Source organism: Podarcis muralis, chromosome 3, assembly GCF_964188315.1.
Source record: "Podarcis muralis chromosome 3, rPodMur119.hap1.1, whole genome shotgun sequence".
Lineage (NCBI taxonomy): Eukaryota > Metazoa > Chordata > Lepidosauria > Squamata > Lacertidae > Podarcis > Podarcis muralis.
This window is the reverse complement of record NC_135657.1, coordinates 53,971,251-53,997,056: the sequence shown is the minus strand read 5'-3', so window position 1 is coordinate 53,997,056 and position 25,806 is coordinate 53,971,251. Positions and strand designations below refer to the sequence as shown.

The window sequence follows — 25,806 nt, the reverse complement described above, 5'->3', positions numbered from 1 at the left end:
AGCATCACTGGCTCAGCATTCACAACACATGTCCCAGCCAGAAGGTTGCAAAGCTGACATTGCAGTCTCAGCAGAGGTTATCTTTATAAAATTCCCTAACACTCCTCTTTGGCGCATCCAGTTTGGCAGCTGGAGTTATATAGGAACTGATTGAATCACTCCCTTCCTCTTACGTTCTTCATAATAATAGATTGCTGTTAAACTTCTGGCCAGAAGGGTAGCTGGGCAAGTGGTTTCCTTCAAAATAGACAGTGATTCCTACAGAACTGTTTCTCTGTTTCTTCCTTTCCTCTGTTATTTAAGAATACCAATGGACATTCTCCTGTTTTCTGCTGACTTGTGTAAATGCTGTCATTGTAATAGGTAGTTGCTTAATTAACCATTAGCATGTGTCATTTGGGGGCGCGGGTGGCGCTGTGGGTAAAAGCCTCAGTGCCTAGGACTTGCCGATCGAAAGGTCGGCGGTTCGAATCCCCGCAGCGGGGTGCGCTCCCGTTGCTCAGTCCCAGCGGCTGCCAAACTAGCAGTTCAAAAGCACCCCCGGGTGCAAGTAGATAAATAGGGACCGCTTACTAGCGGGAAGGTAAATGGCGTGCTGTGTGCTGCGCTGGCTCGCCAGATGCAGCTTGTCACGCTGGCCATGTGACCCGGAAGTGTCTGCGGACAGCGCTTGCTCCCGGCCTATAGAGTGAGATGAGCGCACAACCCTAGAGTCTGGCAAGACTGGCCCGTACGGGCAGGGGTACCTTTACCTTTTTTATGTGTCATTTGATTCTGTGTGTACATAATACAACTATTTCTCTCTCTCTCTCTCTCTCTCTCTCTCTCTCTCTCTCTCTCTCTCAGTAATACAGTTGTGTTCATTATGTGAAATATGACAGAACATTGCTCATTGCAGTTACTCACATTTTGTGATTCTTAGAGAAAAGAAAGCATGATTAATATTCAGAGAGGCACCTGAACTGTTAAAATTAATGAAGCTGTATTGACAAACATGTATGACCAAGTCTACTGCCCAAGGGTACAAAGTTAAGGCTACGCATACAGATCTTGTGGTCAAGCACTGTGTATATGATGAAGGATGCTGAATCTTTGGAGAAGGTGAAGGAAGGGTTTCCATTCCTTCAAAGGAGCATATATTTTGTATACAGAAGGTCACAGGTTCAAAATGTAGCATCTCCAGTTAGCAGGTTGTGGGAAAGATCTGCTGCCCATTAGCATAGACAACACTAGGCAAAATAGAACAACAGTCTGACCTGGTTTAGGTCAACTGTGTGTAAGAATCTTTAGCTGAGGGCAATGGATGAAACCTGTGTGCATTTTTTTTAAATTTCTTTTGAAAAATAAGCAATTATTTATGATAGGACATGGAAGCAATCAGAACAGTTTTGAAGACTGAGAATAAACCACAGGGAATCTTAATTGTTGCCAGGGTTGTCAGGTTGAATAAAATATGGGCACACCATTTGAATGGCAGTGCCCACCAGCTGGTGGGGGGGGGGGCTCAAATACTTTACTGGGATGGCTGAAGGGACCTTGGCTCCTAGGAGTTGCTATGATTGTTGCTTTTCCTTGTAGGGAAAATATCTAACACAGTGTTTCCCAACCTTTTTTGGGCAAAGGCACACTTCTTTCATGAAAAAAATCTCGAGGCACACCACCATTAGAAAATGTTAAAAAATTTAACTCTGTGCCTATATTGACTATATAAAAAGTACAGTGGTGCCTCGCAAGACGAAATTAATTCGTTCCGCAAGTCTCTTCGTCTTGCGAGTTTTTCGTCTTGCGATGCACGGTTTCCCATAGGAATGCATTGAAAATCAATTAATGCGTTCCTAGGGAAACCACCTTCAGACCAGGTCCGGGGACAGTCTGTCCCCCGACCTCTTCTGAAGGCGGGGGGGGGGGGGGACAAGGGCTTTTCTTCCCACTGCCAGCCTTCAGAAGGCTGTTCTGAAGGCTGGCGGTGGGAAGAAAAGCCCTTCTTCCCACCTCCCGCCCCGCAAGCTCCGGGGACAGGAGGGCTTTGCTGCCGACCGCCAGCATTTTAAAAGCCCCTGCTGTCCCGGGGCGATTTTAAAATGCTGGCGGGCGGGAGCGAAGTCTCCGCTGCCCCGAGGAGATTTTAAAATGCTGGGGGTCGGCAGCGAACGCTTCGCTCCCGCCCGCCAGCATTTTAAGATCGCCCGGGGCAGCGGAGAAGTCTCCGCTGTCCCGGGAAGGCAGGCGGGGGGAGCAAAGACTTTTGCCCCCGCCTGCCTTCAGAAGAGGTCCAGGACCTCGTTCCGATGCCCGGCGGTGGGGTGCGAGGTTCCCGCCCCACCGCCCGGCATCGGGGCATCGTTCCGATGCCCGGCGGCGGGGGGAGAGGTTCCCGCCCCACCGCCCGGCATCGGGGCATCGTTCCGATGCCCGGCGGCGGGGGGAGAGGTTCCCGCCCCACCGCCCGGCATCGGGGCATCGTTCCGATGCCCGGCGGCGGGGTGCGAGGTTCCCGCCCCACCGCCCCGCTTCGGAGCAGCGCTCCGAAGCGGGGCGGCTGGGGCAGGTGTTCCCGCCCCCCGCCCCGCTTCGGAGCACTGGGAGAAGCGATCTCCCCGCAGCCCCTTGCTTCAAAAGAGGTCCGGGGGCCGCGGGGAAGAAGCGCTGCGCTTCCCGCTGCCCCCGGACCTCTTTTGAAGCAAGGGGCTGCGGGGAGATCGCTTCTCCCCGCAAAGCCTTGCTTCAAAAGTGGTCCGGGGGCAGCGCGAAGCGCTTCCCGCTGTCCCCGGACCTCTTTTGAAGCAAGGGGCGGTGGGGAGAAGCGATCTCGGGCGCCGCGGCGCGCAGGCGCACTGCTCGCTCCTCTTTCCGCGCAGGCGCCTTCTCTCGCTCTTTCGCCTCCTTTTCTTTCTCTCTCGATGGTCCGCCTACAAAGGAGCGAGGGAGGCGCCCGCCATGTTTGGATTTGCATCCAGCAGGAGATGCCGCCGCCGCCCCGCCTCTCCCGCCTCTCTCCCACGGCACACCAGGCAAGGTCTCACGGCACACCAGTGTGCCGCGGAACACCGGTTGGGAAACACTGATCTAACATGTGGTCTGGAAACGGTCTACATGTGCATATATCTCCATTGACTTCCCATCACTTGACAAAGTGGCAATGGAACATATGAAATTACTTATATACATGCAAGTCAGTGAAGGGGTGAACTGTTCCCCACCTCCTTCATAAACTGCCTTCACAAAAATAGTAAAAATTAATTTTTAAAGATCTAAAAACTCTTACATGACAAATCATTCATATGTTATGTACCTCAATAGTGGAAAAGAACACTGGATATTGTTGTTGAAATGAGCCACAGTGAAGCTTGATCTCACCCAGTTCCATTTTCTCTGGTGCAGCTTCGTGGAGGAGATCAGATGCTTTTACTTCCATTTTTCATTAACCACAGTTGAGTGTGTTATGTCTGGACCCTAAACTGTAGTTTGAGGTTGGCTTGTTTCAAACAAGACAGTTTAATTAATCACAGTTTATTGAGCCTTGGACAAAATGAGAAGCTACAGTTAATATAAATTTTTACTCATGGTCGCAGAGGTGGGGGCAGCAAGTAAGCCTGAGGCATACTCTGTTTTTTTCATGTCTTGACCTGCTATGGTTTATCCAGATGTCTGACTGCAACCTGACAGTAAGCTCCAAGTGTAACACTTCAGAAAGAAAGAAAACTATGAGCAAGATCTTCATAGTACAGTAGTACCTCTGGTTGCGAACTTAATTTGTTCTGGAGGTCCATTCTTAACCTGAAACCATTCTTAACCTGAGGTACCACTTTAGCTAATGGGGCCTCCCGCTGCCGCACGATTTCTGTTCTCATCCTGAGGTAAAGTTCTTAACCCAAGGTACTACTTCCGGGTTAGCGGAGTCTGTAACACGAAATGTTTGTAACCTGAGGTACCACTGTATATAATATTGGCTATTGTCATATTCTGAGGGATGTGCTGGGATTTGAAACTTCATGAAACTGTTGCCCCTGGTCTCTTAAAGCTGATAAAGGCTAGTATGTTTGCTTTATGATTTCTGTAAGACACGGAGAGAACTTTATGTTATGGGAAGGCATACAAAAGCTTTAAATAAAGAAATAAATTTATATATTGCATGATTTGTTTGTAGAAAATGTCAGGCACAAGCTGTCCTGTATTGGCTGGGCAGAGTTCACCAGGAGTGGGGTCAGGACAAGCACAAGAGCAAACAGGCAGTGGTCGTTGATGGCAAGGATCCATGCTGGACCGTGCCAAGTTTCAGTCTGGTCACCCAAGTTAAGGCAGTGCAATTGGTTGGATACAGATTTTACAGGACTTGGACACTTTCCTAGCAGATCACCTGTTCTCACATGTGGCACAGGTCCTGAAGACTTTCCCAGTGAAGAACATGGGATTTGGGCAGCTAGAGGGGGGCTGAAATTGGCTGATTTGGTGGTCTGGGTTGCTGTTCCCGGGTTCCTTGTTGGACAGGTTGGCTCCTTCATTACTTTCCTGCTAATCTTCAAAAGTGACCAGTAGTGGTTAGTGGTGGGGCAGTGTGACCTGTTGCTGTCATCCTGACAGCAGCATTACTACTCCTTACAGCGGTACCTCGGGTTAAGTACTTAATTCATTCCGGAGGTCTGTTCTTAACCTGAAACTGTTCTTAACCTGAAGCACCACTTTAGCTAATGGGGCCTCCTGCTGCCGCCGCGCTGCCGGAGCACGGTTTCTGTTCTCATCCTGAAGCAAAGTTCTTAACCTGAGGTACTATTTCTGGGTTAGTGGAGTCTGGAACCTGAAGCGTATGTAACCCGAGGTACCACTGTACTAGCATGGGGCAGGATGGCAGCAAGGGCAGGACTTTGTGGGCACATAGGCACAGCCAATTCATTGAAGTTCCATGAGCTCCCTGATCCCACTACCTTCAGGCCTCATGCCCAGATTTAGTGAGGTAACAGCATCTTTCTTTAAGTTGTCTGAATCTTTGCTCAGAACCCTAACACAGATCAGCTGGTATGGAGAAAGTTTTCCTAGGGGGAAGTTCTTTAAGTGGTATTTTCATCCTGTGAAAATGTAATATATTTCAAGGTATCACTTCTAAAACATATTGACACTGTCTCACTGTGTTTCCGGTGTTTCGGAACACTGCATAAATTATAGGAAATAGGTAATTTGAAAGGTCTGGTATGTTGCTAATGTAGGAAGTAATAGTGATTCTAAATGATGATGATGACCTCTATAAATATTTGGAGAAATTATGTGTTAGCCAAGGCAGTGCATTCTATTCACAGAAGGAGCCCTTTATGCACAGGAAATCTATATTGTACCGTAGCTTTTTAGGTGCTGGGGTGAAAGTCATCTGAAGGCCACCCTGCATTGGGAATTTTCTAATGTTTTACAATTTTTATGTGCTGTAAGCCACCCAGAGTGGCTGGGGAAACCCAGCCAGATGAGCAGGGTATATTATAATAATAATAATAATAATAATAATAATAATAATAATAATAATAATAATAACAACAATAACAACAACAACAACAACAACAACAACAACAACAACAACATAATAGTTTTGTTATTGTTATTGTTAAAGAGACATCTCACAAACTCCTGCAGATCTAGTTCCTTACTTGCTAGCATTATGAAATCTCCTTTCCTTCAGATTCATGTTTGTTTGAATGAAACTTTAGCATTTTGTTTGTTTTATAGCTTGGAATATTCCTCTTTATGCAGCTGTCTTGTTAGAAGGTACTCTGTAGACTTTATGGATCTGAGGTATTGAATGCCCTCAATGGCTCCTTTGAACGTGCTTTAAAGTGCATAATTGGGCAGTTGAGCATAAAACTACAATTATACACTTGAGTGTTAATTTTTGTGTACACTTATAAGATAGTTCAACACTGGCTGTAATTGAGAATGAAACCTTTTATTTTGAGTGCAAGTGCATATTCCAAGTGCTTAGCCAATGCATGTATTAAAAAGAAGAACCACAAACAAGATGAGCAACATGCTGAATGGGGAGGGCGCTGTGCTACATAGATGCATGGATGAAAAGAATATTTATAATTTTACCAAGTTACTAAACAAAAAGTAGACACTGTTTTTCCCACATGTACTATGTTTATATTGCTAGTCCTCAAGCTAGATAATTTAAATTCATTACATTGTTGCTTTGTAAGTGAACAAAGCCCCACAGTTATTTGTCACATTTTAAAAAAGTTCAGTGTGCATTCATCTTTTGCATCAAATGCGTTTATGGTCCCCTCTGTCCCGACATTTGAATTCTGTGTGTAGAGCAATGAAGTGATTTCTGGCAAAGGGACTTGCAGGATGGAAAGAGAGTTAAGGTCAAAGAAGAGAAAGTCCTCCTGCCCATCTCCAGCTTTCTACTTTCAAGCTTACAATGTGTGTTGTTTTCATATACAAACTTCCCTGTATTGTATTTGCCTACTTGGACAGATCTATTCTGGGATGGGGGTATTTGCTAAACGGAATCAAAAAATGCAATTTTAAATTTATTTTTCACAGAGTTGCCATTTGAATTACTCAAAAATGTTAAAAGTAATCTTTGCATGCTTGTTGTGACCTTAACCAGGAAGTGTTTGTGAATAATATTTGATGCAGCACATTACCTGTTTCAATCTTAGAGAGAGCTGGCATTCTTTGCCATATGCAGTACTTCTAACATTCAACACTAACTGGGGGGGGGGGGGGGGCTGCTATCAGAAGGTCCCAGGTTTGATCCTAGGCATCTCCAGGTGGGGCTGGAAATGTCTGCTGCCTCAAACCCCAGAGAGCCATTGCCAATCACTGTGGACAATACTGAGCTAGGTAGACCAATGGTCTGACTGATTATAAGGCAGCTTCCCAAGTTCATAGCTGCATAGATGCCTGTACAGTGGTACCTCAGGTTAAGAACTTAATTCGTTCTGGAGGTCCGTTCTTAACCTGAAACTGTTCTTAACCTAAAGCACCACTTTAGCTAATGGGGCCTCCCGCTGCTGCCACGCCGCCGGAGCACGATTTCTGTTCTCATCCTGAAGCAAAGTTCTTAACCCGAGGTACTATTTCTGGGTTAGCAGAGTCTGTAACCTGAAGCGTATGTAACCCGAGGTACCACCGTATTACTGGAAGCAGCAGAGTTTAGTGCTGCCATATTCCTTCTCAGCTGATTGATACCTGCTGCTTCTACCATTATCTGTGTAGAAAATATCAGAAGTGCCAGATCAAGTGCCAGAACAAAATCCAAACAGGAGAATTAATAGTTTACTTCCCATCAGTAGGGGGGGAAAAGTGGAAGTATGTATTAATTCCTGGATTAATTGCAAACCTTTTCCCTCACAAAAATAGTTATAGCCTCCCAACTAAGCCTCTTAATTAATAGTGCTTTTTAGGATTCCGTTGTAGAAAATTAAATATAAATTAGAAAACACATAAGATCATTCCTCCAGGTTCTTTGATTTTCAGAGATTTAAATCTATACCCAAATCTTATTTTGACCCAGAAAAGCATTCAGTTTCTAAGGAGAAATGTTTTAATGTAATAATAATGAAGATGCAGGTAACTTTATTAGATTCAATAAACATCTGGGAGGACTTGATAACCAATGACTGTAAGTAACTAAGGGCAATTTGTCATTCATCCTCAGGAAATGCTCTTTATTGGGCCTCAATTGCTGTTTTCTGAAGAGAATAATAATAGATTTATAGATTACTTTTATTGAAGTAGTACCTGTGGGGCTAGATATAGCTTTTAAAGAGAATAAATAGTCTAATATTAGCTAGCTGCTTTATTAGATATAGTGTCATTTTTTCTGTTCACATTATTTTAAGAAAATGAAGACAGAGTACTATATAGATATTGGTAATATTAAATAAGATCCTATTAATAATAACTGTTGAAGTGAGATAGACAAATAGCTGAATAATACAGAGCTTTCAAATGTTGAAAGTATGTCACGTTCAGTATCTTGTTGCAATCCTTACAACAATATTGTAATGCAGATCACTATTATTTTATTACCTGTTCATATGGACATCCCCAGGCACTGATTCTTAGTACTGACTGTGGGATATCTGTTCTTTAAGTGCATTGGCTTTATTTTGTACACTACCTTGTTATTTTTACAACGCAAATCAGACTACATGAGGCAGATGGGGAGATGCCAGCAATATGTTCAAGCAGAGTCAAAATTCAAACTGGGAACTTCCTGATTTATAGCTCAGTCTCTTAATGCCTTCTCTAGACCACCTCTCAAGCATCTGAGCGCAACAGTTTCTAGCAGTTAAAAAAGTGCATGCAGTGGGGATAGAGAAAACAAACAAAACTATTGAAAGAGAAATAAAATTGCAGTTTATTTGCAGTTTATTTTATTTATTCATAAACTGTTAACCTCACTTCTTATTTCCATTTAGAAGCCCAGACCAGCTAAAAAAGGGGAATAATTAGCAGTTCTAAACCCACAGAATAAAACCAAACCAGACATAAATAGCAACAGTCAGAATAACACTGAATAATCATTATTATTGTTTAATAAAAACCTGGTGGAATATATGTTCCCTTTTTTGCCTAAGGGGCACTGGCTGAGAAGGCTGTACCTCACGCCCTTTACCAGTGTCACCCTTTGAGAGCGAATAGGAAGCAGAGCACCAGCTTTCTGGTCTTAATAGAACTGGAGCTACAGGTGGAATATTCAGTATGCAAGATAATAATAATAATAATAATAATAATAATAATAATAATAATAATAATGGCATTTGCAGGGACTGCCCCCACTGCAAAGGCATTTTATCTGATTTCTTTTTTTATTAAATGAGCCACCCACTCCCCTTTCCTTAACCATTCTATTAAACAGCTTCCCCTCCAATGGAGAGAAGGCTTCCATTTTTCATTAAGTACAATTTGTTTATGCTGTTTTAACTGAAGATTTGTAAGCCACTTTGATCATTTTTTTTAATTGCAAGACAGGGTATTTGTTAATAACTATTGATTGGTTGTCATTAATTAATTAATTTTCTGTACTGCCCTTCGCCAAAAGACCACAGGGCGGTTTACAAGATAAAAACATAAAAATACATAGCATAGTAACAAACAAAAACAACCCCCCCACCCCGGTTTAAAAGGCCATAGATTGTTCAGTTAGCCAAAGGCCTGGAGAAGAGGAATGGTTTTGTCTGGCGCCTAAAGATATGTAGTGAAGATGCCAGGTTCTCTGGGGAGAATGATCCACAAGCAGGGAGCCACTGCAGAAAAGGCCCATTCTTGTGTTTCCACCCTCTAGACATCTTGTGGAGGAGGCACTGAAGAAGGGCCTCAGATGATGATCCCAGGGTCTAGGTTGGTTCATATGAGGAGAGTTGATTTATATATGAGAGTCTGCCGTATTGAAGGTTGCAGTTCAAAGTAACTTTACAAGCTTCAGACTATTGGGTAAAGAAAAGAGTAAACATTACTGTGTATCAGAACAATTCTTCCTGGTTGCATATCAGTTTTGGGAGGATCAAAAGTGCAGGATAGAATTAATTATATATTCTAAAGAGGAAGCTCAATTTTTAAGCTCAACTGGAATCAGCCACATTTTAAACATAGATATATTTGTGTTTGCGTACATGAACATGTATTAGGTTTATTTCCATCAGAAAAGGAAACAGTTTATAATGACATCTAGTGTTTGTGGCAGACAGTTTTTATCAATTCATGACAATGAAATCGTGTTGTGTTTTCATGGAAGGGGAGATTACATTTTCTTAGAAATGATTGACTGCTTTGTTGTAGTAGACTTATTTATTTGGCTCTCACTGTGAAGACTAGCGAACTTATTCAAAATCTCAGTACATCAAAAATATGATGACACAAAAATGAAACTGCTGTTCCACATTACAGATATCTGCAAAAATGATACTAGTATATTGTGTTTGTTGCACAGCTGAATAGTCTGCAAATACAACATTTACGTTGATTTGGCAACATTTCACATTATGTAGTTGTCATATCTTGAACATTTCATTTTGTATGTGTCTAAACAGTACTTGCATATTTATGCATATTTTATTACAAATGCATCTAATAATTAAGTCATGGATTTAGTTAAATAATTCAAATGTTATAGGTCAGGGGCTGAACAACCTTTTAGGTTCACATTTCCTTGACAGAAAGTAGTCGCGAACAATAGAGTGGTGGTCAGAACAAAGTGGGTCAGACACTCCTCTGCCTCTGTCCTCCATTCCACCATCTATTCTTCCTCTCCCCCAAACCTCTGTACCCTTCATTCATTCATCATCCATTTATTCTTCCTTTCTCTGTCTTCTGGCTTGGAAGTAGAGGACTGCATGTGGTTATCCAGAGGTTATTCACATGTGATAGAGGTGATTACATCTTACAAACTGTGTATATGATGAAGTTTTACCATACACAATAAATTTTGCAACCTATGACCAGACTTCAGGGGTGGGGTGGGAAAGTGAAAACGGAACAGGGGAAGCTATTGCATACTTTGCAGTAATGAAACATGCATAAGACCCTTAACTAACTATATCTAACACAGAATTTGCCTTTTTGCTGCTGCCACATGTTGAATTGGTCTTTTCATTGAGTTATCCATTACAACCGAAAAATCTCCCTCATGGAAAGCCACTGACAATTGGTATCTCCTCAGCGTATATATGAGACTGGAATATACTTCTTCAGTGTGCACCATTTTCCTGCATTTTTCGCTCTATAGGAACTACTTTTCCCCCTCCAAAAATGGAGGGGAAATGTGTGTGCGTCCTATGGAGCGAATGCAGGCTTTCGCTGAAGCCTGGAGAGCGAGAGGGGTCAGTGCGCACCGACCCCTCTCGCTCTCCAGGCTTCAGGAAGCTATCTGCAAGCCTTCGGATAATTGATAATTGGTTGTTTGGATGTTCCAGACAGAAGAATCTGATTTTGTAAAACCATTGCTGGAGAAGAAATTGAACAGCGGGTGATTGAAATAGAGTTATGATTGTAGTAAAGGACAGCCATGCTTTAACACTTAGAGTTAATTCTTTCTCTCTGCCTCTCCCCACTTCCTAGAATGGCTTGTTTATTTGGAAGTCACATTGAAACAGACATTCCCATCACTGTATATGGCTATTTTAAGAATTATTTGAACTCTGTTAGGATTCTGTCAGTATAAATGGGATTAGGAGTGCACATTTAAATTTTATTTATTTCCTCAATTTATAAGAGTTTGGTTTCCCGCCCCCTAACAGATGCCTCCTCAGTATGGTCCGCAAGGTGTAAGCGGTTACTGCCAACAGCCATATTACAACCAGCAGCCACAACCTCAGCATCTGCCGTCCCAGGCCCAGTATCTGTCCCAGGCCCAACAGAGGTACCAGACACAGCAGGTAAGACCAACTCTTGATCTCACATTGATGCATTTTCAAAATGTTATGTAAGAGATTGACATATTTGAGCTACTATTTTAATAACTTAACCCAGTTTTTCCAGCTGTCTCCATTTTAAATTGTACCATCTGATTTGCCTTGGTTTTTAGCAGGAGTAAGATATTCCAGGATTAAAATCAAGCTTCCTGGGCCTCTCTTATTTTGAGATAGGATTGGCAGCATATATTCTGTTCTTTTCTCCACCTTTCTACAAGTTATATATAGAAGGTTCATACTACTACTACTACTACTACTACTACTACTACTACAAACCTTGCTTAAAATGTCTGATGAAATAAAATATTCAGCAAGCATCACATGTCCAGCCAGTTCTGCTGCCGCTATAGAGTTCCATAGATAGAGTTCCATAGACAAATCAGCTACAACAGGGGTGGCCAATTCCCAAAGAGACTGCGATCTACTCACAGAGTTAAAAACTGGCAGTGATCTACCCCCTTTTTTGGGGTTCAGGTCACAGTTGCTGAGCTTTTTTTAAGGAGGGAGGAAGTCCCATTTTGGGGGGGTGCAGGGCAAAAATGTTGAGCTTCTTTTAGGTGAGCCATTGTTTTCAGCTTCTTTGTGGGGAGCCACTGATCTACCAGTGATCTACCACAGATGTCCAGTGATATTACGGTAGAGCACGATCTACCTCTTGGACGTGCCTGAGCTACAAGTCCTAAGCAGATGACTCTTCTCTACTTGTCACATGGTAAACTTACATGAGTCACAGCTGGCAGAAATTGCTTAGGTCAACTTGCTGTGATCCACCGGCTGAGAGCCTCTGACTGAGAACAATTTAAACAAGTGATCATGTATGTGCATTCTGTTCTGTAAAACATAGTAATTGCGGCTTTTGAAAACTAAATCTTAGCCTGTTCAAGTTGTGGAGGGGGAGCGCAATGTTTACAAATTAATAGAGTATGCATTATCAGCAGCTGGAGTTGTGTGCATCACAAATTTGTGGGAGGGACTAGCATGCAAGATTTTTAATGTCAGATAGCAAAAGCTGATATTATCTGAAGTATGCATATTAGGGTTTATTATTTAGCAGTTAAAAAGTTTATATACGGCTGACTTGACACAGTAGCATAGACACTCACATGGAACTTGTGGAAATTGAAGGATACTCCTAGGAAAGTGCTATTGAATTGCAGGTGTGTATGGAATTGCAGTCTCAACTCTGTGTTGCAGGTTAGAGGTGCTAAAATGGGAATGTTCCATCTAGCTATTCTGTGGTTATATCCAGTTATGCTATCCAAACCAAACATTTATTTTAATGGATGGTAACAGGAACAAGACAGCATTTATGTGTTCATGTCCAAATAAAAAAGTGGATTTTATTTATAAAATAACTTAAGTTCAGGAGAGGTGAAAAGGTGGCTCAGAGTGCTATGCACTTTAGGCTTACAAACAAGAAGTACGTTGTAGTGGAGAGATTTTGTTGTTCTTAGTTCAGGTAACTATGGTGGTAGGCTATATTCCAATATAGTCCCAGGAGTAACCACAGCTTAAGGACAGTCTGGAAAAAGAAGCAATCAGACAGGAAAAGTGAAACCGAAATGAATTCAGTCAGTATCCTTTTGCATTCTAGCAAAACTGAGCTGCTGAAGTTCAGGTTCCCCTAATGGCCTTGTAGAACTTGTGTGTGTGGTATCATTTAATTGGTAGGTGAAACGACAGACACTGTTGCAAAAATGTTTTGTTTTAAATAAGAATAGCATTAAACTTAATAAAAGAAGTCATTTCAATGTCCTCCCTATTTTCTAAGGAAGCTACAAAGTTTTATTGTTCTTTCTTCTTAAAAGAATTTCTGTAAAGTTATGGTAGGACTGCTCACCTGACCTCCATCTGGTTGTGTTGCTGGAGAGGTGGTCGGGTAAGGTGGCAGAGAGGTCAATCCAGTGCTATCCACTACTATGCATTTCCTACCTATTTTCAAACCCATTTTTGCAGCCATAAATTCCAGAAAGTGGGTCGTATGCTTGTGCTGTTCAATTAAAAGCTGTACCCGAATATATAGATGAGTGAATGTGAATATTCCACGTAGAGGAACAAAATGTTTTTCCCCTCTCACTTTGGAGTTTCAAATATATAAAGTTTAGAGGGGAGGTTTGAACACTTGTCCAAATGGCTGAATGTGTCCAAACTTGCTAGTTTTGTATATGAAAACAATTGAATGTACATTTGTGGTTTGTTTGAATTCACCAGGGAAACATCAATAGTATACAGTATTTATTTATTACATTTATTACATTTATATACCACCTTTTATCTTCCAAGGATCTCAAGATCGTATACATGGAAAACGCACATTTATTTACTTAAAACACAAGATACAATATTGGACCATACATTTCCCAATTCCCAGTTTGAAAAATTAATGGTGATTTTCAAGTTATAGCCACCACTAAGTGGCTATAAAAAGTTTTAATATTTTTTTTCATTTTGAAAATTCCAGATGTGTTCTCTTAGGCTTGAACTGCATGCAAAATGGTTGCTGCCTGCATTGTATTCTTCATTGTTTGCATAGGCCTCATGGAATATGAAAGTTTTCAGCTGGCATTTAGAAGTTGAAACAGAAGGTGCCTGCATTAATCCTGGACCTGTGACACCAAAGGCTTGGTTTCTTGCACTTATTAAATGAGCCTTCCCAACTCGGAGAATGAACAATGACCAAAACGTTCAGCTAGCAAGTCTGTTTTCATTAAAATAATAAAAAGCGAATTGGAAGTAATAATAATAACTTCATGGTCGTATTATTCTAATTATTTGCAGATTATCTTAGAGAATTGTTGCACTATCAGGTGTTTTTCAATAATATATTTTAAAACAACAGTAACTTTCTAGACTTTCCTGTAGCAGCAACTGCATTTTCACTGTGCTGCTCAGGCTAGAATTAGGTCAGACTTGTCGCAGAGTGCATTGGGCGTTGCATGCAGTGGCCTACAATTGGAAGCTATTATAAAACTGCTTAACCTACTGCCCTTTTGATTTGATTTTTTACATATGTATAGCTGTAAGCTAAAAAGAAGAGTTCTGTTTGGCATTTGGTGGGCTGCTGCAGGACACCAAGCCTTTCTGGCTTTTAGTTGTTGTGCATAATAAAATAAATACGTTTAGACTGTAGTCTTATATACACTTACCTGAGAGTAAGCAGCATTGAACTCAGTGGAACTTACTTATGAGGATACATGTATAGTGTTTCACTGGGGGTTGGAGTTATTCTATAAAAAGGAATGCAATATTACTGTATATAAACGTAGATTCCAAAGCTCAGATGGAGGCTTTTACTATATGAATACTGGTTTGCCTAAACATTTCTAAAACACATTCAGCAGCTGAGGTTTCCTGTGTAGGTTACTGACTTCTGACTGCATTTCCAAACTCATTTAAGAGCAAACATAAAAAAGATAATGTATATAAAAGCAAATATTAGAGCAACCTGACCCGTCCCCTTCCTTCCTTCCTTCCTTCCTTCCTTCCTTTCTTTCTTTCTTTCTTTCTTTCTTTCTTTCTTTCTTTCTTTCTTTCTTTCTTTCTTTCCCTTCTCTCTTTTCTTTTAGCAAGTTTTGATATTTAGCAAAAGACATTGAACATCTCTTGGGATTAAACAAATTCCTAATGATAATTTTCACCCTGTCAAATCACCTTTGGCTTACTTTCTTTTCAGTACTCAGCAAGTTTGGAAACTGCAGTTTAAAGGGCAGGTAACCAATTTGCATTGGGACTAGAGCACACCAGGAGGCGAGGATTCTTCACACATTTGAGTTTATAGTCATCCTGATTCAGCTAAGGAGTTCCATGTTCACTGCCATTCTTACCATATTCAAACTTCATAGATTTGGGAGCCATGCACATAAATCGGATGCGCATTCAGAAACACATTCAAATGTGCAACTGAGTGTGGATGCAGTTTGTCTATGGCAGTGTTTCCCAACCTTGTGCCTCCAGCTGTTTTTGAACTACAACTCCCATCATCCCTGACTAGCAAGACCAGTGGCAAGGGATGATGGGAATTGTAGTCCAAAAACAGCTGGAGGCACAAGGTTGGGAAACACTGGTCTATGGTACATTGATTTTAGTGGAATGTGCTTTCAAGTGTACATGTCCATCCACATGCAGCTAGTCACATAAGGTAAAGGGACCTCTGACCATTAGGTCCAGTCGCGGCCGACTCAGGGGTTGGGGCGCTCATCTCGCTTTATTGGCCGAGGGAGCCAGCGTACAGCTTCCGGGTCATGTGGCCAGCGTGACTAAGCCACTTCTGGCGAACCAGAGCAGTGCATAGAAACGCCATTTACCTTCCCGCCAGAACAGTACCTATTTATCTATTTGCACTTTGACGTGCTTTCGAACTGCTAGGTTGGCAGGAGCAGGGACCGAGCAACAGGAGCTCACCCCGTCATGGGGATTCAAACCACCGAGCTTCTGATCGGCAAGTCCTAGGCTCTGTGGTTTAACCCACAGCGCCACCCGCGTCCCTTAGCTAGTCACATAGTTCTATGCAATTGTAGAAGCCAGGGTGGCTCTACGCGCATATATGAGCCCCAATAGTCATAGGGAGGACTTGCCCATTCACTTAAGTTTTTGGGTGGAGATTTTACTTGCATTCCCATTGTGAATGTGAAGCTTGAAGGTTTGGGTTGGGTTAGACGCCTTTAGAATGAATTAGATGCTCAGGCTGCAGTCCTACACAATTTACCTGGAACTAAGTTCCATTGAATTCAATGGGGCTTACCTTTAAGCAGAAGTGTATAGGATTGCAACTTTAGCAGAATAATGTATTGTGTATATATGATATTAAGTATAAAGTGGGAATTATGAAGATTAGAGGGGAAAGCCTGTCCAGTATTTATTTCCTACATGGGTGTTTCAAGATATTTACATTGTATCTGACAGAAAATGAGGGATCCCTGGTCTTTTGATAAAATTTCCGTAATCTAGAGATACATTGCTCTTCATCACCTTTACAGTCTGAATGCTTATTTACCACTGGAAGGCAAATAACATTGAAACTGTTACTTACTTATTTATAAAATCTTTATCAAGTTATACTTAGCAAAGGCATTTCAGTTTTAAAATGCACTGAAAATATATTCAAGTGTAAGTTAATTTTTGAAAGGTAATTAAATCAAAGTTTGTAGAAATCATGTCTGCGGCTTGGGTTTGATCCAGAAAATATTTCCTTATTGTTGCTAATATAGTGTTGTTTTAAGTTTCCAACCTCTGTTTTCCAATATTTAAATCACAGAAGGTTAATTAAAACAGTTCTTTATTCTGTAACTGCTTGAGAATATTAACCTCACAAAGCCTGTGTTAAATCACTGAAGTGATAGAATTACATTTTCTTTATAAGATTTTGCTGTAAAAGCATAGACAGGGCCATTTATAGTTCAGTGCCATTAATTGCTTAGCATTTGGATATTAGCTTAGGAGTCTATTAATTAACTTGATAATAAAACTATTGGAATGAGAACTGATAAAAAAAAGATTTTGTTTAAAAGGAAACTACCAATGATGCCTGCATGTAAGTTATAACTAAATATTGCTCCCTTACCCTTTTCTCCATCAATAGATATCAGTGATAGGTATTTTGCCTCTTTCGTAGTGCCATTTATACTGAGGAATCTACTTTAAGTTAATTGTTGAATGAATTTGAGAGGGGAGGATAAATAGCTTGTGAGAGGTTCCTTTCTCATCAAAGTAATTAATTCCCCCTTCATGACTTTCCTAACCCTGCCCTAATTGGCCACAAAACAAGACTGTACAAGTATGTCACAATAGTGCTTGATACTTTTTATGATTCTAAAGAAAACATAGTAAGTAACACTGTGCAGAGTGCATATGGCTGCCTTGTATTCAGTGGTAGTTTTATGGGAGTGAGAAGCTTGTGCATAGTGGGAACTTCATTTTTCCCTACCCCCACCCAAAAGCCTCTTCCTGAAGGTTGGTGAACCCTCTGGAACAATGTTGAATTTGACTTGGGGAGCAGCCTTGAATGATTATTATCTAGAAATGGGCAGAGGGAGTGTAATTTTGCTTTTCCCGGGACAATTGCCTGAGATGAATGGGAGTTTGAGGGTAGTCACTGTTTCCAATCCTGCTGTGACATGCCAGTGCTAGAGTGTAGCAGTGGGTGACTGCTGATCTCAGCCCCCCTCGACTTTGATGCAGTGCTAGGTTCATTCCTGCCCCCTATGCAGCTGCTGTGACAGATAATTCAGCTGTTTGGAGTGTAGTGCCATCAATATGCTGATGATAGCCAGGTCTGTTTTTCATTTTCATCAACTCAAGGAGCAGTGGTTCAATCTCTAAATCAGCCTTTCTCGACCTTGAGTCCTCAGAGGTTCTTGAACTACACTGGCCATGCTTCCTAGGAATGATGGGACTTGTAGTCCAAGTAAGGGACCCAAGGTTGAGAAAGGTTTCTCCAAATGAATCACCAGATGGCTGAGGATTAATGATTTCCACCTCTCCTGGATGGGTGTATGCTCCCCCTAAAGGGCAAGGTTTGTGGATCCCCTTACTCTTGGATTCTGTGATAACGGCTGTCTTCTTGAGCTGCTGAGTCTTACTCTTGCTCCCTAAATCTGCTGTAGAGGTTTCCGCAACCCTCTGGAGCAGAATTGAGGACAGGATATGCTATTGTGCAAACAGTATTCCTTGTCCTGATAGAACATAGTAGCTGAATACCACCCTGTGGTTTGGGGGTTCAGTTGTGCCCCCCATAATGTGGTTAGGTGCTTTCTTTTATAACTCTAGCTGTATTTTTAAAGTAAAGTTTGCACATTAATTTCCATTAATAAATCTCAATACGTCTATATAAAAATATGGGGGGAAATGGTCACTGATTAATTCTTACGTGTTTGGGGCTGTACCGCTCTTTTTCTTCTAAGTGAGCAAAATTGTGAGAGGGTGCAGAATGGTTCTTGGGAGACGGTCCGGAGAGTGAAGCATCGTTTCTTGTACAAGGCCTAGTAGGGTTCACATTGGCCAGGTTTGCATGTAATGCTAAGCCAATTGTAGCTAAGCAGGAAGGAGCGTGTACTGTATGTGAATACATGCAGTTAAATTGCAGCCGCCTCGCTCCTCCCCTGCTGCCGCCAGTGGTTAGGCCGGGCATTGCAACTGAACCTGGTGGCTTATCTCACTCCATACAAACCATGAGCTGCAGTCAAGATTTGTTACTGTCACTTGGGGTTCGTCTGAGGGAGGCAAACCGCCAGCCCTGGTTCAGATGTAACACTTAAGACACACTATAAGGCACTCACTCTTAGTTCTCACTCACAGTATCGGAGAGAAGAAGCAACTTGATTGAATAAAATCATAATTATATGCTTACACTTATACATACGATTTATCCATCACTATAGTCTTTTTAACCTTTGACAGTAGATAAAAATGTATTGCTCTTGTTTAGTTTAAAACCAAAGCAGAATGCAGCAGAATGCCGTGGCGAGGCTCATTACGGGGTCCTTGCCGCGGGACCACATTCATCCAGTGCTATACCAGCTCCACTGACTCCCAGTGGAGTACAGGGTTAGGTTCAAGGTGCTGGTTTTAACCTTTAAAGCCCTATATGGCCTAGGACCCTCGTACTTATGGGACCACCTCTCCTGGTATGCCCTGTGGAGGACATTACGGTCTGCAAACAATAATATCTTGGAGGTCCCAGGCCTCAAGGAGGTTAGACTGGCCTCAACCAAGGCCAAGGCCTTTTCGGCCCTGGCCCCGGCCTGGTGGAATACTCTGTTGCAAGAGACCAGGGCCCTGCGGGATTTGACATCCTTCCACAGGGCCTGCAAGACGGAGCTGTTGTGCCTGGCCTTTAGTCTGGGCCCAGTCTGGGCCCCCTCTTTTTTATGGGACCCCTTTCTATGGGACCCTGTATGTAAGTTACCTCCTTGGGTCTTTTTATTGGCTCATATGGGACCAGCATGGGTAGCTGGCTCTGGTGAACACTTGATGTTCCCTACCCCTATGGTTGTGATTCATGGGCTGCCATTTAATTTCATCTTGATTTTAATTTTAAGCTGTATTTTAATCAATTGTTTGATTGTGTTTTAATGTATCACATATTTGGTGTTAGCTGCCCTGAGCCTGGCCGGGGAGGGTGGGTATTATTATTATTATTATTATTATTATTATTATTATTATTAAAACATTGAGTAGTCATTTACTTGAATATTGTCTGTTAAACTGTGATTTTGACATTGTATAATTAACCAGCCCATGCACAGCTTTCTGATTGCTTTTAGTATAATGTGGTTATTTTAACTACAGGTACAATTTTTGTAAGTCTTATGAACTCACTTCATGCCACCTTTTCTCTATAATATATAGTTAAGCAAGGAAGATGCCCCTGAGGAGAAAACGAACTGTTTCCTATGAAGTAGCATTTTTGGGTAACTAGCTTGATTAGCCTAGAGGAACCAGCTGTTCTTGGTGCTCTCCCCCCCCCCCCCCTTTTGTTCAGTAAGCTGTCTTCTGAGTTTTGGCTCTACTGTAAGCTTGGGGCACTGTTATGACCTCATTTACGTGAGCAAGCCCTGCAGTTCAGAGATATTCTTTTGCTGGTGGCAGACAGGCTGGTGGAGTATTCTGCTGTATGGAGCATTGAGACCCAAATTCTCTGCTTGCACAGCAAGAAAGCTTAAAGAAAAAGCATCCTTTAATCCTACCACCCCCAAGAGATTGTAATTTTGTTTAGCTGCTGAACTGATTGGTAGTGCTGACTTGAATCTGTAGTACCAGCTCCGTTTCACTCAGATAAGACAAAAGTGTTTCCTCAATGACTTTTAGCAATTGTGGGACTGGAAGGAAGCCAAGAGGAGTGTGTGTTATAATTTCCATACGGGAACGGACGCAGATGACACCTGCTAATCACATTTTGTATTTTGTTTGGCAACTGCATGGTAATTGAGGAAAGTCTTAAAATATTAAACTAGTATTGGAATGTCCATTTGAAATCAAACGAGCTCTTATACTACTTACAACCTGCAATTCCACATCAGACCCCTTGTTTTCAATTTTCCATTTACCTGAGTATTCATATCTGTTAAGGTTCTATAGTTAAAAGTCATTTTTATATGGGGACACTTCTTAGCTTAAAAACAGCATTTGGGTATTGCTATCAGTGTAGAAACAAAATACGTGTATGGATAGCATGTCAGAGCTGAAGGATGTAGAAAACACAACTTTTTCTCTTTAAACTATATCAAACAGAACCTTTCTCTGCTCTCTGCTAACTTGAATTTTAAAGAGGAAAGTGCATAATTTATTTTGTATTCATTTATTTGAATGTATGTATGTATGTATGTATGTAAGGTGCCCTCACACTGAATATGTATTGCAGATAATTACATGTTTGACAAAACTTTGCCTTAGGTTGGACTAGATCCTTTCCAACAATTCTATGATTCTATGATTACAAGGATGAATGGTGTTAGATACTATTCATAAAATGCTATTCAAGAGCAAGTGCCTTCTTTACTATTCACATGCTTTAAGTAGAGGAATGCACTCCATATTACGTATATATTTGGTTTACATACACATGTTATACAACTGTCAGACTTCAGGTTAGAAAGGCAGGTTGGAAATGGTAAAAATCAAATCTCCCAGTCTCCTTCCAAACTGAGGGTTATGCTTAGTATTATGCTGTGACCTTCAGCGTGATCTGTTTTCTTGAGAGGAAGTGGTTATTTTGTCTATGATTATGTCCAACAAAAGTGGCATATACACAAATAGTTTAGGATATATATTTTTTCTGTTTAATTATTAAGTTATCTGTGAATTTAGTTTTTTCAATTGTTTGCATTTTATCTAGCTTGGTTGTTGTAATTGAATGTCTTGAAATAAATAATAATGAGAGGTGCACTCAATTGGTAAGGGTTGAAATTAGCCTTTGTCATGAGCACTGATTCCTTTTAAGATATACCTTATTCTGTTTCTCTGCATAGTGTATCTCAAACAGTGAACCACAACCGTATTCGATATAAAATAATTCAAACTGTTCCTCTGATGCTAAAAAGTTAGACTGAAAAGAAGAGTATGATGCAAAAAAGTGCAAAAAAAAGAAAAAAGAAAAATGCTAGTGTTGCATGCACTTTATCACATATGGGGGGGTGTAGTTAGGTATTCCAAGAGGGGGAGACAATAGGTTGTTGCTCCTGCCATGGCCTCAGTGTGGTTCAGCCTTCGAATAGCCAGCTGTTATGTTTTTCCTTCAGTTTTTTTATATAGTCTCTCCTGTGGTTGCCCATTTGGTCTGGGAAGGCAGGGACGGCTCCTCCTCCAGAAGTTCTAGGGGCTTTGTCTGTTGGCTTCTGTAGGAGACACCACCACAGTTGTCTGCAATAAACAAAAGACACCTATTAAGAATGTGGAGAATAAGGCAAGGATGGGGAGCCTAATGCTATAGGCAGAACTAGGCAAGAACTCCACATAACAGCTGGAAAAGGTCAGAAACAGTATTTACAGACTGAGGTGAGAGGATTTGCTGTTGTCCATCAGTATTTAGAAATGAGCTTACTGAAAAGTGCTGCTCTAAAACTGAATAGAGAGAAAAGAATATTTCAATATGTTAAAAATCCAGAAAACTTCATTTAGAGCTTTTAGTACTTCTAATCTTGCCCTTTAAGTTGAATACCTTCGCCTCCTGTGATACAGCATTTGGTCAGTCAGCGATCATGACTTCATTTAAAAACCTCTCTGCCCTTTTAAAATTTTAAAACAGTTTTCTCCAGGCTGGTGGATGACAAATTAGATAAAGCAGACTTTCTTATCTTTTCTGCTCACATTGATTCAACATCTCCAGTGCAGTAGCTTGTAAAACTCTTTTCATTCTAATTATTATTAAATGTATTCCTTCAATTGAAATAGACTTTTCCCTTTTTTGCCCCACTAACACCCCCACCCTTTTAAAAAACGGATTGCAGTATTCTTTTTTTCTGTGGAGGGTTTTAGCTGAGGAAGCAGAAAGCAAAATGAGACCTAGGGTTTTTATTGCCAGGTATGTTTAGCACAAACATCCTTCTGATACAACTCACAAAAGCAGTTACTGATGTCTGAGAAACTATCTTTATTAGCAAGACACTCCATGTGAACAGTAGTCTAAATTATATTTGAGGATTTGTGACTTAACACCCCCGCCCCCCGCAAGGACTGATGTTTTAAATGCTGTGTTGTCCCCAACACATTTTTCATGCACTATTGATACAAGGAACTTTCCTAAGTCAGGAATTTCACTCCAGGAAAACTTCCACAAGCAATTCTTGTGAAAAGAATAGCAATGCGGGAAGGACCTATATACAGTGGTGCCTCGCAAGACGAAAATAATCCGTTCCGCGAGTCTCTTCGTCTAGCGTTTTTTTCGTCTTGCGAAGCAACCCTATTAGCGGATTAGCACTATTAGCGGCTTAGCGGCTATTAAAGGCTTAGCGGCTAAAAGGCTATTAGCAGCTTAGCGGCTATTAAAGGCTTAGCGGCTAAAAGGCTATTAGCGGCTTAGCGGCTATTAAAGGCTTAGCGGCTTAGCGGCTAAAAGGCTATTAGCGGCTTAGCCGCTTAGAAAAAGGGGGGGGGAGCGAAAAAAATCGCAAGACTCGCAAGACGTTTCCGTCTTGCGAAGCAAGCCCATAGGGAAAATCGTCTTGCGAAGCACATCGGAAAACAGAAAACCCTTTCGTCTAGCGGGTTTTTCGTCTTGCGAGGCATTCGTCTTGCGGGGCACCACTGTACATGTATTCTCATTAAGCAGATTCAGATGATGAGTCCCTCCCATGTTCTTATCTTACTTGCAAGTAGACACATGCAAAATTCTTCAACAGGGTTTGGGACATGTGTGGCATCATGTGAGGAAATGTAACGCGGGAGGCAGCTTAGATGGTGGTGTGTATAGATGGGTTTGGTTTGGCAAACAGTTAACTTGTTCACACTGGAGGAGTAATGGTATGTGTATGCACAGTTCGCCCACTCAGTCACTACCCCTCCAACTGCTTTTCCCATCATGGGTTTCCACATGTGACACTCCTTTCAAAACTGTAGCCTCTGGGGACAGCTCTTCATTTTTTCAGAAAGTTTGGGCTCTTCTAATACACACAGGGGTCTTAGTTTTGTAGTCCTAGGAACAAATTACCTCTTCAGTTTTCAGTGTTTTCTTGTTAATGCTTTCAAAGTAGAGGTTAAAAAGAAAAGGAATACATGGACACATGTATTTATAACTTGTAGGGCTTGTTCACGACAAATGAATTGTGCTCAATGATCACAGTAAGTGACTGTGGCTTCAAATGGAAATGCTTTGATTACGTTTCAAGTGTTGGGAAAAAGTTGTTTTGTGCATTAGTACTGTATACAGTATTATGCTTCCTAGCAGTTAAGTCCTGACCTGCATTCTAGTTTTAACCCGTCTTACTGACCTCACATATTGCCATTTGGTTAAAGTGCACATAGCACATTTGAGGTTTTCCAAGACAGCAGTTCTTAAGTGTTTTATGTATCATGCAGTAGCTTGTTCTCATGCTTGTTCTTTGATGAGTGACACCATTTCTTATAATATGACCACATGAGAATCTACTTGAAAGACTTCTGAATTAAAACTAAATTCTTTCCAGTTATGATCCAGATTAGACATCGGCAAACTTGGCCCTCCAGATGTTTTGGGACTACAACTCCCATCATCCCTGACCACTGGTCCTGCTAGCTAGGGATGATGGGAGTTGGGAGTCCCAAAACATCTGGAGGGCCGAGTTTGCCTATGCCTGATCCAGATGAACTTATGCAAGCAAAGCATCTGTCAACATTTGGCCTTGATGTCCCAGTGGCAATTCAGAACTTGTGCATCTTTGTTTGCTAAGTTGTTGTTGTTGGCATCCATCTATCTTGGAAGATAATGGACTGCACCTCCAGGAGTGAAGTCAAACCACTGGAGAATTGCAGTGCTTTCTGTGGCTGCAGAGTCTGGTAACTGGTAACTGCTGCCTCCTGTGTTGTTTTTGGTGTGTTAGCAGCACTGAAGAGACCTTCCTGGGGCACAAGCCTGGGCTTTGTGTATGGATGTCCTAGGCTGCCCAGATGACAAGACCCTGATCCCGGCCTCACTTTGGTCCTTTGTGGACCAAAGGAAAGCAGAGCAAGACATTTGGCACCATCCAACCGTCTTAGGGACTCCACTCTGGGTTTACTCCTTAGTCCTTTCTTCTCCCAAAGTTTTTCCCCAAGGCAGCGGAAATTTGCTGTGTATAAGTATTAAATAGGTTCAGTATAACCAAACTCATATAAATGCATTACAGTGGTACCTTGGTTCCCGAACGGCTTAGTTGTCAAACAAATTGGCTCCTGAACGCTGCAAACCCGGAAGTAAGTGTTCCGGTTTGCGAACATTTTTCAGAAGCCAAACGTCCCATGCGGCTTCTGCAGCTTCCGATTGAGTGCAGGAAGCTCCTGCAGCTAATCGGAAGCCGTGTCTTGGTTTTCAAACAGTTTCAGGAGTCGAGTAGACTCCCGGAATGGATTAAATTCGAGAACCAAGGTACCACAGTAGAAAAGAAAATAATAAATAATTATCATTAAAGCAATTGAAAGTATAAAAACTTACAGAATAAATTAAATCTAGGCAAGTAGCATTAGAAACACCCCAATCCAGGTGTTGTATCCAACTAAAGCATAAAATGTATAAAGTTTCACCCTTTAAAAATGCCTTTCAGAAATGTGGCATACTCTCCAGATTATGAAAATGATGTAAATGTACGTAACATGCCCTGTGAGTGTACATTTTAAGGTGGATGATTCTGGAACTACAAATTACCCAGTTTAAGGATGCAGTAAATCACTTCTTTTAACAAGACTTTTGTAATTAGTGTACCAGGTGCACATATGTTGAGGGAAATGTGTAAACAATCTCACCTGATTGTGTGGGTGATCATTTTGTATTACATAGAAAGCCTGTGAGTATGATCTTGTTTGAAAAGTATGTATTAAGCTATTCATTCTGAAAGCCTCTTGCAAGCATTTTGAATTTCTCTTCCATTTTAAAATAATTTGATCTCCTATTTTCATATACAACTTTTGATTTTTAAACATTTTAAAACTAACTAACTCAAGCAAGAGCTATTTGGCAGTGGAACAGACTCCCTTGAGAGGTTATGGACTCTCCTTTCTTGGGGATCTTAAGCAGAGGTTGGTTGGCCACCTGTCATGGATGCTTTAGCTGATTCCTGCATTACGGGGGTCAGACTGGATGACCCTCAGGGTCCCCTTCAACTCTAGAATTGGTAAGGCACGTAATCAAAGGCACATTCTTTATATCTGTTATTATATCAGCTTCTTACAGAATTATTAAATGAATAAAGTTTTATTAAAGTAAATACTGCATATTCCTGCAGAGGGTTGATCCTCA

At 41.4% G+C, this 25,806-nt stretch overlaps 1 protein-coding gene across 13 annotated transcripts in view; it reads left to right on the top strand.

Annotated features, from left to right (window-relative positions):
• Positions 1 to 25,806, top strand: part of ARID1B (AT-rich interaction domain 1B) — a 345,967-nt gene that overhangs the window by 67,060 nt on the left and 253,101 nt on the right. For all 13 annotated transcript variants that reach the window (XM_028723747.2, XM_028723746.2, XM_028723753.2 and 10 more), the window contains exon 3: positions 11,232 to 11,369. In XM_028723747.2, coding sequence (XP_028579580.2) covers positions 11,232 to 11,369 — 138 coding nt within the window. The remainder of the gene's footprint in view (positions 1 to 11,231; positions 11,370 to 25,806) is intronic.